Source organism: Phacochoerus africanus, chromosome 8 (assembly GCF_016906955.1).
Source record: "Phacochoerus africanus isolate WHEZ1 chromosome 8, ROS_Pafr_v1, whole genome shotgun sequence".
NCBI lineage: Eukaryota > Metazoa > Chordata > Mammalia > Artiodactyla > Suidae > Phacochoerus > Phacochoerus africanus.
This window is the reverse complement of record NC_062551.1, coordinates 149,441,680-149,454,578: the sequence shown is the minus strand read 5'-3', so window position 1 is coordinate 149,454,578 and position 12,899 is coordinate 149,441,680. Positions and strand designations below refer to the sequence as shown.

General features: G+C 35.1%; 1 protein-coding gene across 4 annotated transcripts in view; it reads right to left on the bottom strand.

The window, feature by feature from the left end:
- Positions 1–12,899, bottom strand: part of DOCK7 (dedicator of cytokinesis 7) — a 225,551-nt gene that overhangs the window by 59,195 nt on the left and 153,457 nt on the right. For all 4 annotated transcript variants that reach the window (XM_047788826.1, XM_047788828.1, XM_047788827.1 and 1 more), the window contains 3 exons: positions 12,614–12,753; positions 7,493–7,662; positions 6,384–6,538 (listed from right to left, as the gene is read on the bottom strand). In XM_047788826.1, the coding sequence (XP_047644782.1) occupies positions 6,384–6,538; positions 7,493–7,662; positions 12,614–12,753 (465 nt within the window). The remainder of the gene's footprint in view (positions 1–6,383; positions 6,539–7,492; positions 7,663–12,613; positions 12,754–12,899) is intronic.

Genomic DNA, 12,899 nt, shown 5'->3' with positions numbered 1-12,899 from the left:
AGACATTTAAAAGATCACAGAACAATGTTATATGCCAAGAAAGTTGAATAATTTTCTACTAGAAAAAAATTTACAAAAACCAGTGTATTTAAAATAGAAACTTGGACAGTCTTACAGACATTAAAGAAATATCAGTAATTTTAAAACTTTCCAAAAAAAATCACAAGCACAAATGGCTTCATCCATAAATTCTCCAAATATTGCAGGAGGAAATAATTTCAATTTTAAATTAGTACTTGTAGGGAACAGAATAAAAAGGGAAATTCACTAGTTCATTTCAATTGGCTCAACTACTACCCCCAGAATCCAAAACCTGAACAGAATATCAGGAGTAAGAAAACAGTTCTTACTAACACAGATACACAATCTTAAACAAAATACAGTAAACCAAATCCATTAATATACAATCATGAAAAAGTTGGGTTTAAGTCAGAAATTTAAGGTAGCTTTAACACTAGAAAAGCAGTTGAAAAGGGTCACAGTAAAAGATTTAAAAGCAAAATAACATGATAATCTCAACTGGGCAAAAAAGCATGATAAAATTCAGCAACTATTCATAATTAAAAAAACAAAACTTACAACTAAGTACAGAAGAGGACTTCCATATTACAATAGAGAATATCTTTAAAAAAAAAACAAAAAAAAAAACCAAGACTTTTAGCACTTATGTTTAAGAATGAAATGTTTCAAGTTTCCCCTTTAATGATGCCGGCTATAACTACTACTTTCTATTCAACACTGTATTCCAAGCTTCCAGCCAGTAAAATAAGTTATGAAAACTGAAAGGAAAAAATAAATTGCCATTATTCACAGATGATATGATTGTGTATGTAAAAAAAAAATCTATACATATGTTATTAGTAGAGCAATTCTGCTGGAAATAAATATTATTGTTCAAAATAAATTCTGTGTCCACATAAGAGCAATTGACAGTTTTAGATAACAACTTTTGAAAAGATGATATTTTTAAGGCTATAAGAATATCGCACATATGAATAATATGTATTATATAATTTTATATTATTATTAAGATATTTTAAAAATATCAAGAATCAACAATACATCTACAAAAAAGGGATAAATACTGGGAATATCAACCACATTCAAGGATTTGGTGAATCAACAGTATAAAAATATTAATTTTTCCCAAAACTGATCCACAGATTCAATACAATCTCAACAAAACTTCCAACAGCTTCGCTGGTTTTTGTCTATTTATTTTAGTGGAACTTCATAAGCTGATTCTAAATTTGCACAGACATATAAAGGACAAATAATTAGCCAAGACAATTATTTTAAATGCATGAGGACTTTTCTCTATGTGATAGATCATCAGAGGTAGTATTCCAGGGCAGCTAGGGAAATAATTTGGCATAATATATTAAACAGTTAATAAATAAACCTGAACCCCCAAATTCTCCTTCATAAAAAGTCAATTCTGGGTAGATTTATGGATTAAATATGAAAGGAAGAGCAGGAGCTCCCATTGTGGCTCAGTAGGTTAAGAACCTGACTAGTATCCATGAGGATGCAGGCTCGATCCCTGACCTCATCCAGTGGGTTAAGGATCTGGCATTGCTGCAAGCTGAAGTGTAAGGTCACAGTTGAGGCTAGGATCTGGCATTGTTGTGGTGTAGGCTCCAGTCTGACCCTGGGAACTTCCATATGCTGTGGGTGCACCCTAAAAAGAAAAAGGAAAAGAATAAAAGAACTAAAAAAAAAAAGGATTTAAAAAATAATATAAGAGGGTAACTTCAGAAACTTAAAAAGAAAATTTTTTAAAATAAGATACAAAGAACACAAACTATTAAAAAAAAAAGGTTGACAAATTTGCATTTTTTTTAATGGCTGGTCTTGTGGCATATGGAAGTTCCTGGGCCAGGAACTGAATCCGAGCCACAGCTGTAGCAACACCAAATCCTTAACCCACTACACTGTGCCAGGGATTGAACCCACATCTCAGCAGCGACCTGAGCCGCTGCGGAGAAAATGCCTGATCCTAAACCAGCTATGCCACAGTGGGAACTCCCTAAGTATTTTTAAATAAGGCACTCTAATCACCAAATACTTTTTTTTTTGTCTTTTGTTGTTGTTATTGTTGTTGTTGTTGTTGTTGTTGCTATTTCTTGGGCCGCTCCCACGGCATATGGAGGTTCCCAGGCTAGGGGTTGAATCGGAGGTGTAGCCACCGGCCTACGCCAGAGCCACAGCAACGCGGGATCCGAGCCACGTCTGCAACCTACACCACAGCTCACGGCAATGCCGAATCGTTAACCCACTGAGCAAGGGCAGGGACCGAACCCTCAACCTCATGGTTCCTAGTGGGATTCGTTAACCACTGCGCCACAACGGGAACTCCCTAATCACCAAATACTTAATATGAGATTAAGTGTATGAAAAGGCAAGCCACCAAAAAAGAAGGAAATCTTTAAATTATTTATAATTGACGATGGGCTTGATCTAGACATAGAAACTACTACAAAGTTATAAACAAATGCAGATAATCCAATGGAAATGGGCCAAAAACTCTAGACACTTCAAAAGAAAAAAATCCAAATAGCCGAAGTATATATGAAAAAGTGGACACCCTCACAAGACATCAGGGAAATGAAGGCTAAAATGAAATATAACTATAAATTACCAAATTGACAAAAATTTTATTTATTTTTAGGAGTTCCCATCATGGCTCAGTGGAAACGAATCTCACTAGCATTCATGAGGATGGAGGTTTGATCCCTGGCCTCGCTCAGTGGGTTAAGGATGCGGCTTGCCGTGAGCTATGGTGTAGGTCGCAGATGTGGCTCAGATCCCGAGTTGCTGTGACTGTGGTGTAGGCCTGCAGCTGTAGCTCTGATTCGACCCCTAGTTTGGGAACTTCCATATGCCACAGGTGCGGCCCTAAGAAGACAAAAAAATTATTTATTGATTTTTCCTGTTTAAATACCGAATTTGCTTGGTTCTTCTTTCTTATAGAATTTTCTTCTTCAAAAGTTTTCAAGTCAGCTGGTAAACACATTCCGGTGTCCCCAGTTTATGTGCCCATTATGTAAATCCCATTCTACGGAGGGACTTTAAAATTAGAGAAAGAACAAACAGTCTTAATCTAACCAGACTGGAATTTAAAGCCTTATAGTTGCCGTTACCTTTATTCACCCTCCCTTAAATTCAAATTCAGCACACATTATTAAGTGCCTATTTCCTGAGGCCCTGGGCTAGCAACATTACTTTGCTGAATCATAATGCAATAGAGTAGGGTTTATTGTCTAGATGTATAAATGAGGAAACCAAAGTTTAATAAAAAGTGAAGTGCTTGTCTAAAAATCACCTGGTACTTAAGACTGAGAATTTAGTCACAGTTTTCTTGAGATTTAAATCTGGGCATTGACTTTTTTAAGGGTCTCTTGGAAGACCAGATCCTAGTTTAAAACAGTTGAGTTTTCCTTAATCTTTTAGTTCTCAAAGTAATAAAAATCATCTTTCATTGTATCTTAACCAAGCACAGGAAATAATACATGGCAGAGTGGATATCACATTAAGTTGGCTCCAGATGACAAAAATTTAGATGTCTGAAAATTCTAAGTGCAGATGAACGAACACAGGAAGGAACAGGAACTGTCATACTTCAGGGGTAAGTATAAATTAAGACAAATCTTTTGGAAAACACCATGACATATTTAGTATAGAAGAAGATAAACATATTCTATGACCCAGCAAATTCTACTCCTAGGAAATACCCTAAATAAAAGTGTATACATGCATACAGGATACTTATAAAGTCGTCTTTTTTTATTTTATGATTGCTATTTTATGACTGCTATTTGCAATAATCAAAGATCAGAAACCATTTATACATCTATTAATAGAATGGGTAAATAAATTGATCTATAGTTAGACAACGGAATAGCAAACTAAAATGAAGAATCTGAATTTTAGCTATATTTTATAACATGGACGAATAGTAAAAAAAAATAATGTAAAACTAAACTATAATATTTAGGGATGCAAGCTTTGGTGGTAAAACTATTTAAAAAATTAAGCAATCAGGGGAGTTCCCGTCGTGGTGCCGTGGTTAACGAATCCGACTAGGAACCATGAGGTTGCGGGTTCCATCCCTGCCCTTGCTCAGTGGGTTAAGGATCTGGCGTGGCCGTGAGCTGTGGTGTAGGTCGCAGACGCAGCTCGGATCCCGCGTTGCTGTGGCTCTGGCGTAGGCCAGCGGCTACAGCTCCGACTGGACCCCTAGCCTGGGAACCTCCATATGCCGCGGGAGCGGCCCAAGAAATGGCAAAAAAGACAAAAAAAAAAAAATTAAGCAATCAACTATTTAAATTAAAAAAATAAACAACTATTTAAAAAATTGAGCTTTAGTCAGGATAGTGGGTGGCTTGGTGGATAGCTATGGTGGGGAAGAGCATGCTGAGAATTTCTTAAAGACAGCCAATGTTTTATATTTTATCCTGAATGGTGGTTACAAAGGTATTCATTATATAATCTTTTGTAAATCTTTTGTAAACATTTGTGTTTCATGTACTTGTTCATGTGTGGTATATTTCACATAATAAAGGTTTTAAAAACTTAAAAGCAAGGTCAATAAGATTGAGAAAAGTGGTCATTTTGAGGGGAGAAAAGGATTACAATTGAGGACAAACACAACTTTCACGGAAACTGGCGATTTTCTACCTCTGAAGCTGAGCGGCAGGTGCACTGCTGTTTTTTCTGTTAATATACTTTAACTGTACATGTACTTTATATACTATCTTACATACACAATAGCAAAAGTACAAGTGATAAAAGAAAAAAACTGATAAATTGGAATTCATCAAAATTAAAAACTTTTGTACTTCAAATAACATAAAAAAGTAAAAAGATAATCCACAGGAGGAAATATCTGCAATTCACATATCTGATACAGAATTTACATCTAGAATATATAAAGAACTCTTTCAATTCAATAACAATTAGATGAATAGAATAATTTTTAAAATATCTAAGGATTTGAATGGACTTTTCTTTAAATAAGATATCCAAAAAAATGTGCCAAAAAGCAAACAAACAAACAAAAAAAACTCTCAATATCAGCAGGTATTAGGGAAACACAAATCAAAACCACAATGAAATACCACTTCATACACGCTAAGGTGTGATGTATATATAACAAAAAAGAGATAATAAAAAGTGTTGGTGAGGATTTAGAGAAACAAGAACCTTTATTCATTGCTAGTGAGAATGTAAAATGGAGAGACCACTTTGAAAAGGTTTAGAAATTCCGATGGTAAACACAGAGATACAACATGACCCAGCAAATGCATTCCTACTTAGCTACCTAAAGGAAATGAAAAATATGTGCAAAGACATGAAATGTACACATTCATAGCAGCATTATTCCTAACAGCCAAAAGAGTAGAAATGATTCACCAATTCATCAACTGATAAATGGATAAAAATCTGATCTATCAACATAAAGGAATACTGCTTGGCAATAAAAAAAAGTACTGATACATGTCACAACATTAATGAACCTCAAAATATTATACTTAGAGAAAGAAGCCAGACATAAAAGATCACAGTGTATAATTCCACTTATACGGAATGTCCAGAAGAGCCGAATCTACACAGAAAGTAGATTTGTTTCTGCCTAGGGTTGGGGCTGTGGGGAAACAGACAGTGACTACTACTAATAGGTCTTTTTGGGGAATGATGGAAATGCTCTAAAATTAGATTGTGGTGATGGCTGCTTAACTCTGTAAGGATGCAAAAAACCATGAAACTGTACACTTAAAACGGGCGAATCTTTTGATAAGTAAATTATTCAATAAAACTTTTTTTAGAAAGTTGTCGAGCAGGGTAGCTTCCCTAAATGACTGCATTTTCCTGAAAGAAAGTCACTTAAAACTTTCAGAAGCTGATCTTGCTCTACTAGCAGTTGGTTTCCTTCCTGCCTCCATGGTCTTCCCTCTTTAATGGGGGAAAATTACAGAGGCAGGATGAATATAAATGTATTTAACCATGAAACAGTATAAATCTTCACATATTAAAAATAAATATTCTCAACTACTAAACGACTGAGAATATTTCTTAGAACTGAGAAAGAATAAAATTGATGTTAAAAATGAAGAAAATAGGCTATATAGCATAAGGTAATTTTCAGTCTTCTGAATGACAGAATACAGAGCTTTATACCATAAAGCTTGAGGTAATTAATAATTTTTAAGACAACTTAGGACAAGACAGGCAATATTCTCAAAACCTTAATGTTTCCACAAGATAAATAAAACTCAGAGTACTTTCACATTAGCTACTACAATAATCTCAGTTATTTAAGGGTATATTCTTGTAAACATCTGTCTTTTCAGAAAAAACTTCTATAGGAAAGTTGCTTTTACCGTTGACGTAAGGAGGAAACTGCCAGGCCTTGTTAGTTGAGGAACTGATGTTCCTGCAATTGCCATGGCAACTGTCTGGCTTATCATGCTTCCACTCTCACTTTCATAGTCATCAGTGGCTATGCAGATTGGTCTTCCTCGCTGATTGTGGGTTTCTGGGGTGGGGAGAGACACAAAAATAAATAAAAGAAAATTTATTTTAGCTTAATCATCAGCTTCTAGCATGCAATTTCCCTTATTCTCCTTTACTCCTTAAAAGACAAGCCTTTTAACGTACACTGCTTATCATTACATTTACTTCTTTTAAAAAATAATTTAAATATTTTAAACATTAATCATGCCTATACTAATACTGATAGTTTTGTTGAGAACTTTACCTTGCTAGTAAAAGAAGATATATACAATGAAAATAATGTTAAGCTTCCACCTTCAGATAAGAAAACCCTCTTTCCTCCTCAAAGGAAAGGAGCTGGCTATCTTTGTATCATCAGCACTTACTGGTAATAGATATTAGGTACCAGTAATTCTTTTAAATTGAACTGGAAGGACTCTATCAGGTTAATTTCCAGTTCAAATACAACCTACAGTGTTTTCTTTAGGGCAAATGAAGAAATTTAAGTACATTCTAAATTTGGAAAACAAGAGGAATAAAATTCGTGGGTTACAGTTTTTAAAAAGCAACATAACTTCAATTTATTAACCTGGTATTAGCAATAAACATAATTCCTGTCACTCAGGTGAACATTAATTTCAATTTTATATATTTGAATAAATTGAGACTTAGAGTAGGAGACATCTGGCAAGTTTTCTCATTTTTTTTTTCAGATGAACAGTACACAACTCACACAGAAAAAAACCCACACTTCATAATAGGTAGGTATGGAAATGCTATAAAATTATTATTTAAAAATTCTCACAGAAAGTTTGCAGTGAATTCTCTCATATGGCCAAGTTTTCAGTAATGTGTTAAGTATTTACAGTGTACCTGTGTCAGTATAAATTTCCTTATGTTTCTCTTCCTAAAATAAGAACTTCATCTTTGAGATATCTTAAAATACTTTTAAACATTGAGATTTGCTTTTAAAGTTTGAATCAAATATACTAAGTACCTGTAAAATCATACAGCTGAGGAACAGTTTCCATGATAATGCCAATCAGAGGGAGATACAACATAGCCACCCGAGCCTTTATCTGGGGGTCAGAGTACCGTGGGTCGGAGTCATGACTGGATAGTAAATTGTGTACCATATTGATGACTTTCTTATGCAATCCAAATAGTCTATTTAAAAAGAAGATGAAGAAGCAGTTGCAGTAAGGTCACAGAGATTAGTTAGTGTCTTTAAAGCAAACAGTAAGTTATGGTACGGAACCAATTTTGCTTAACTTCTTAACTTCGCTCCATATTTGTATGCATTCATATAAAACACTTCTCATTTTAAAACTAATGGATATCCAAAAAAATAAAATTAATGAATGTCTCTCTGTATAAAATAAGAATTGAAGGAAAAGGAAACACTATACAAATTCACTTAAGAGTAAATCTCAATATTTTTGCATTAACTCCTTAGTGCATTTTAATATTAACTAACTTAAGAACCGTTATGGTTATATTTTAAAGCAAAAGAAGTAAATTTTAAGCAGCTATAAATTTTACTTTATCTAATGAAATCTTTTCACCAACCTGGGTTACATACGTAACTTATCTCTCAGCAGCTACCACCCCAGACTCTTCCACTTACCTAAACTCTAACCACTTGTTTACATGAAGCCTTTAAATATGTCTACGTTATTCAATTACATTCAGCCATCACACACACACATACTTATGCAGAACCTGTCATAACCTATTCAAGGAGCTGGAGATACGACACTGTCCCTTTTCTTACAGAGCTTAGTTTAGTAACTAAGAGAAAAACACAGACACAAAAATAAAAATTTAATGTTACAAATGCTGTAATAAAGATGCTGATCTTTTTCAGAACTATATCTGTACTACAAAATTTGCATTTAACCACAGTATATTGTTTCATAATTGTAACCTCCTAACTACAAGGAAAGTTTCTAGAGAGCAAATCTTTGGTCAATACGGAACACATATTTTACTACCACTCAAGGAATTATTTTTGATTACTTAGCAAGCAGCTGGAATAAAAAGAAAAGCATTTCTTTTATGGGTTTATCTAAGACAATGTATGTTGTATTTTATTTATGTAAATATAAAAAGAATGTAATATTTAGAGATGAGATGTGACACTCGTGCAGTTAATCATTCATTTATTGAATTAACTATACTTAGCAAGCATCCACTTTGTACCAAACACAATTCTAAGGCAGTGGGAATAAAGCCATGAACAAAAAAGACAAGAGTGCCTGCTCTCGTGAGCTCACATTCTAATGGAAAGGGACAGATGTACCAACAAACAAGGCAATTTCAGGCAAGTGCCCTGAAGAAAATAAAGCAGGCTGATATGGTTAAGAATAACTGTGGCAAGGACAACATAGCTATAATGCAGATTGTGTGGCCAATGACAGTCTCACTGAGAAAATGCTGCTTGAGGGAAGACCTGAAGAATCAAAAGGAGGAAATGCGTACGTGAAAATCTTAGCCCAATTTCCGCATCACTTCAGGCACAGAAAAATCCAGGCACAAAAGCTCTAAAATGGGAATGGGTTGGGCCCATTACAGAAACAGAAAGAAGGTCAGGATAGCTAGATTTTAAGAAGGGAAGAGAGTGGCAGTGCAGACAAGAGCTAGATATATGGGGCTTTGAGGTCCATTATTAACTATTAAGTATGGATTTTATTTTAAGGGCTATTTTAAAAGCACGCACTTTTAACTATTTAAAAAGTAAAAAGTGTGTGGTTTTAAACACCCTGAAGAGTTTTAAGCAAGGAAGTGACATAATTTGATTTTCATTTCTAAAAAACCATTTAGGCTGCTGTGTAGAAAAGGGATTTTTAGGGAGGAAAGAGTGGAAGCATGATTAGGGGAATAGCAGTGGAGATGGGGAGAAGAAGGAGAACTTGGGATCTATTTTGGAGGTAGTACCAAGACATCTGCTAATGGACAGGGTGTAGAAAAGAGTGAGAAAAGGAGGAAGCACACAGCAGGAAAAGCTTATAATTCTGTATGTTACTATTTAAAGCTCTTCTAGTTAATATTATTTTTACTGAATAGACAAAGAAAAAGCAGTAGTGAACACAGTTATTGCATTGAGACTTTACAGAAAATCAAAGACCAACTGTGAAGACCAACTTGCAGGGTAAAATAGCAGTAAAAAAGTCTTTCGTAAATCCTATACTGTTCCACAGAAATTTATCTGTTATTAGGGAATTGATCCTTGATGTGAGAAAGAAACATCATCACAAAAATGGGTGACTGTCAAAATTCCCTCTTCTTAATCAGACACTGCTAACCACCTACACAACATCTCCTTCCTACGTCTTCCCTAACAGAGCACAGAATTCTTCAGATACACATTCCTGGCCCTACGACTCAGGGGAAGCTGACTCTATGGCTCTGTTTCAGGAGGAGATGCAATTAGAATAGCCCGGGTACTTAAATCACCAAGTCAGAAAGCTGTTTCATTACCAGTCTGAGAAGAGAGAAATGTTAATCAACTCGATGCTTCCTTAATTGAGAAGATCTACCAAAAAAAAAAAAAAATCATGTGAACTAAATGCTTTTTAGTGAGAGTCGATTTGCATTCAAGCATGAGCTTATCTTGCGCTGTGTGACAAACAACCCATAAACCAAGACCAGCCTATGCACCACATTTGCGCAGAAGTGATCTAATCCATCCAGGAATCTGGCTGGTGACTGTAACAGTACAGGATAGGCAAGTGAGCCAAATCATTCCAAAGGAAAGAGGTGCACTGCATGCTTGGGAAGAGGTTCTTCTCTCTGTCATCTGATGCACACCCATAAATAAGAATTCAATCTGAATTATCAGAGCAACTATCTTATAATCATGAGACACACACTAGTGTTAGGATAAAGCTGAGGCTTCTAGGGGAAGTAAGAAATAAGGATCCCAAACCCTGATAACATCATGGAGCTGCTGACTCTACTGTGCTAAACACCTTATCTTTTTTCCAATTATGAAATAATAAATATCTTCCCTTTAATAAAGCCAGTATGAAGAATGGTTTTCTGTTTCTGGTAACCAAAAATATCCAGTGCATCAAGTAAAAATACTGGAAATACAGATTCAAATGACTGATATATAACTGTTATTAAAGAAAGGTAGTATGTTCGTAAGTTATCAGAGTGATTTTTTTCAAACAATGGATCCTCCCCCCAGCACATTATATTCATTTATCAATGGCAAAATATAAGAGTGGTGGCAAGCAGGGGTGTGAGGCCCAGAGTTTCACACACATAGTCTGTTTACTCTCCATACTCCAGTGTCTATACCCTAAACCCATCCTACAGAAAAACCCATTAAGCAGCCTTTCAGAAACCTACAGTTCTGCAGAGCGCTGTGTGAAAAGCTGCTTCTTAAAACTATACTCCTAACATTCTGAGAAGCTGCTGTTATTTAAAAAACTCACGCCTTTCATTTGCAGAAGATCTCACCTTTCACAAAAGCATTAACGATATCCCTCTTGCTAAGACCTTTACCAACCTCCTCTTCCATTCAGTCAACAAATACCTCATAGGATTCTTATAAAACCTGCTCAAAAGTATCTCCTGTTGTTCTCTGGAGCTCTGACTTGAGGTTAAACTGCATTATAAACTCCCAATAATCCTATTATGAGAAAAGTTGGGGGAGGGGAAGCAATGTTCCACAAATAAATTACAGTCATAGGTATTTTTGACAACAGCTGTTAAGACAGAAAGGCCCTATAGGGATGCTACATCACAACGTATTTATAGAAAAGCTATGTCTATAAATCCCAATCATTAGACAATATACTCTTCTTACTATATCAATTTCCAAAAATTCTTTAAAAGTGTACACAATTTTGGATACAACCACTATGGAAAACAGTATGGAGGTACCTCAGAAAACTAAATATAGAACTACCATATATGCCAGCAATCCCACTCTTAGGCATATATTCGGACAAAGCTTTCCTTGAAAAAGACTCATGCTCCTGGATGTTCACTGCAGCACTAATCACAACAGCCAAGACATAGAAACAATCTAAATGTCCATTGACAGATGAATGGATTAAGAAGATGTGGTATATATACACAATGGAATACTACTCAGCCATAAAAATCGAACAAAATAATGCCATGTGCAGCAACATGGATGGAACTGGAGACTCCCATAGTAAGTGAAGTAAGTCAGAAAGAGAAAGATAAATGCCATACGGTATCACTTATACCTGGAATCTAATACACGGCACAAATGAACCTTTTCCATAGAAAAGAAACTCATGAACTTGGAGAACAGACTTGCAGTTGCCAAGGGGGAGGAGGAGGTAGTGGGATGGACTGGGAATCTGGGCTTAATAGACGCAAACTATTGCCTTTGGAATGGGTAAGTAATGAGATCCTGCTGTGTAGCACTGGGAACTCTATCCAGTCAGTTATGTTGGAACATGATGGAGGATAATGTGAGAAAAAGAATGTATATATGTATGTGTGACTGGGTCACGTTGCTGTACAGTTGAAAATTGACAGAACACTGTAAACCAGCTATAATGGAAAAAACAAAAATCATTAAAAATAATGAATAAATAAAATTTGGTTAAATTATGAAAAAAAGAAACAATAAAAAAGCCATTCAAAACTGCTTAAAAAAAAAAAGTGGACACAATTTTGGAAATTTTTAAAGTCTAAGGATATTTGTTTGTAGGGCAAATTTTGAAGTAAAATGCTACATAGTATGACGGCAAATAATAAACTTTCCTGACAAGGAATTAAACAGATTAGTTTACTTTCCTTAACTTTTGAGTTAAGGCCTGCTATAAATCATCAAATCTAAGAGTTCACCTGCTAATATGCACAAACATTTTATGTAAACTAAGAAGGAAAAAAAATGCTACCATCTAAACCATGATACAACACGGATTTCAAAACAAACATCAAATTCATAAATGACAAAAATTATCCTTCCTAAAACTGAAAAAATACAGAAATAATATGACTATGGAACTTAGTGAACAGGAAGTAGAAGAATGGTATTCTTTTGATTCCTAGGAAGTTAAATGGGATACTTCTGTCCCATAGCACAAAATAAAACTGATGCTTACAAGGCAAAAACTGATCTACTCACCCTTCTGCATCAGGGTCTAAAATGAGAGCCAGCTCTGTTAACACAAGTCCTGCCAAATAATGCTGTTGGCGGAAAGGCACAGACAATTCAAACATATTCGCAATCTTCTGGTCTTGCACATTGGTGGAAAATCCAGAACTCTGTTTGGGAGTTAGGTAGAATCAAACTATAAGAGCCATGCAACCAATACTCTCTGAGCGTTACAACAAATGAGATGTGAGCACGATCTGAAAGTGAGATAAACTTTTTAAGTTTATATTACTATTGTTAACACTGGAGAAGGTAA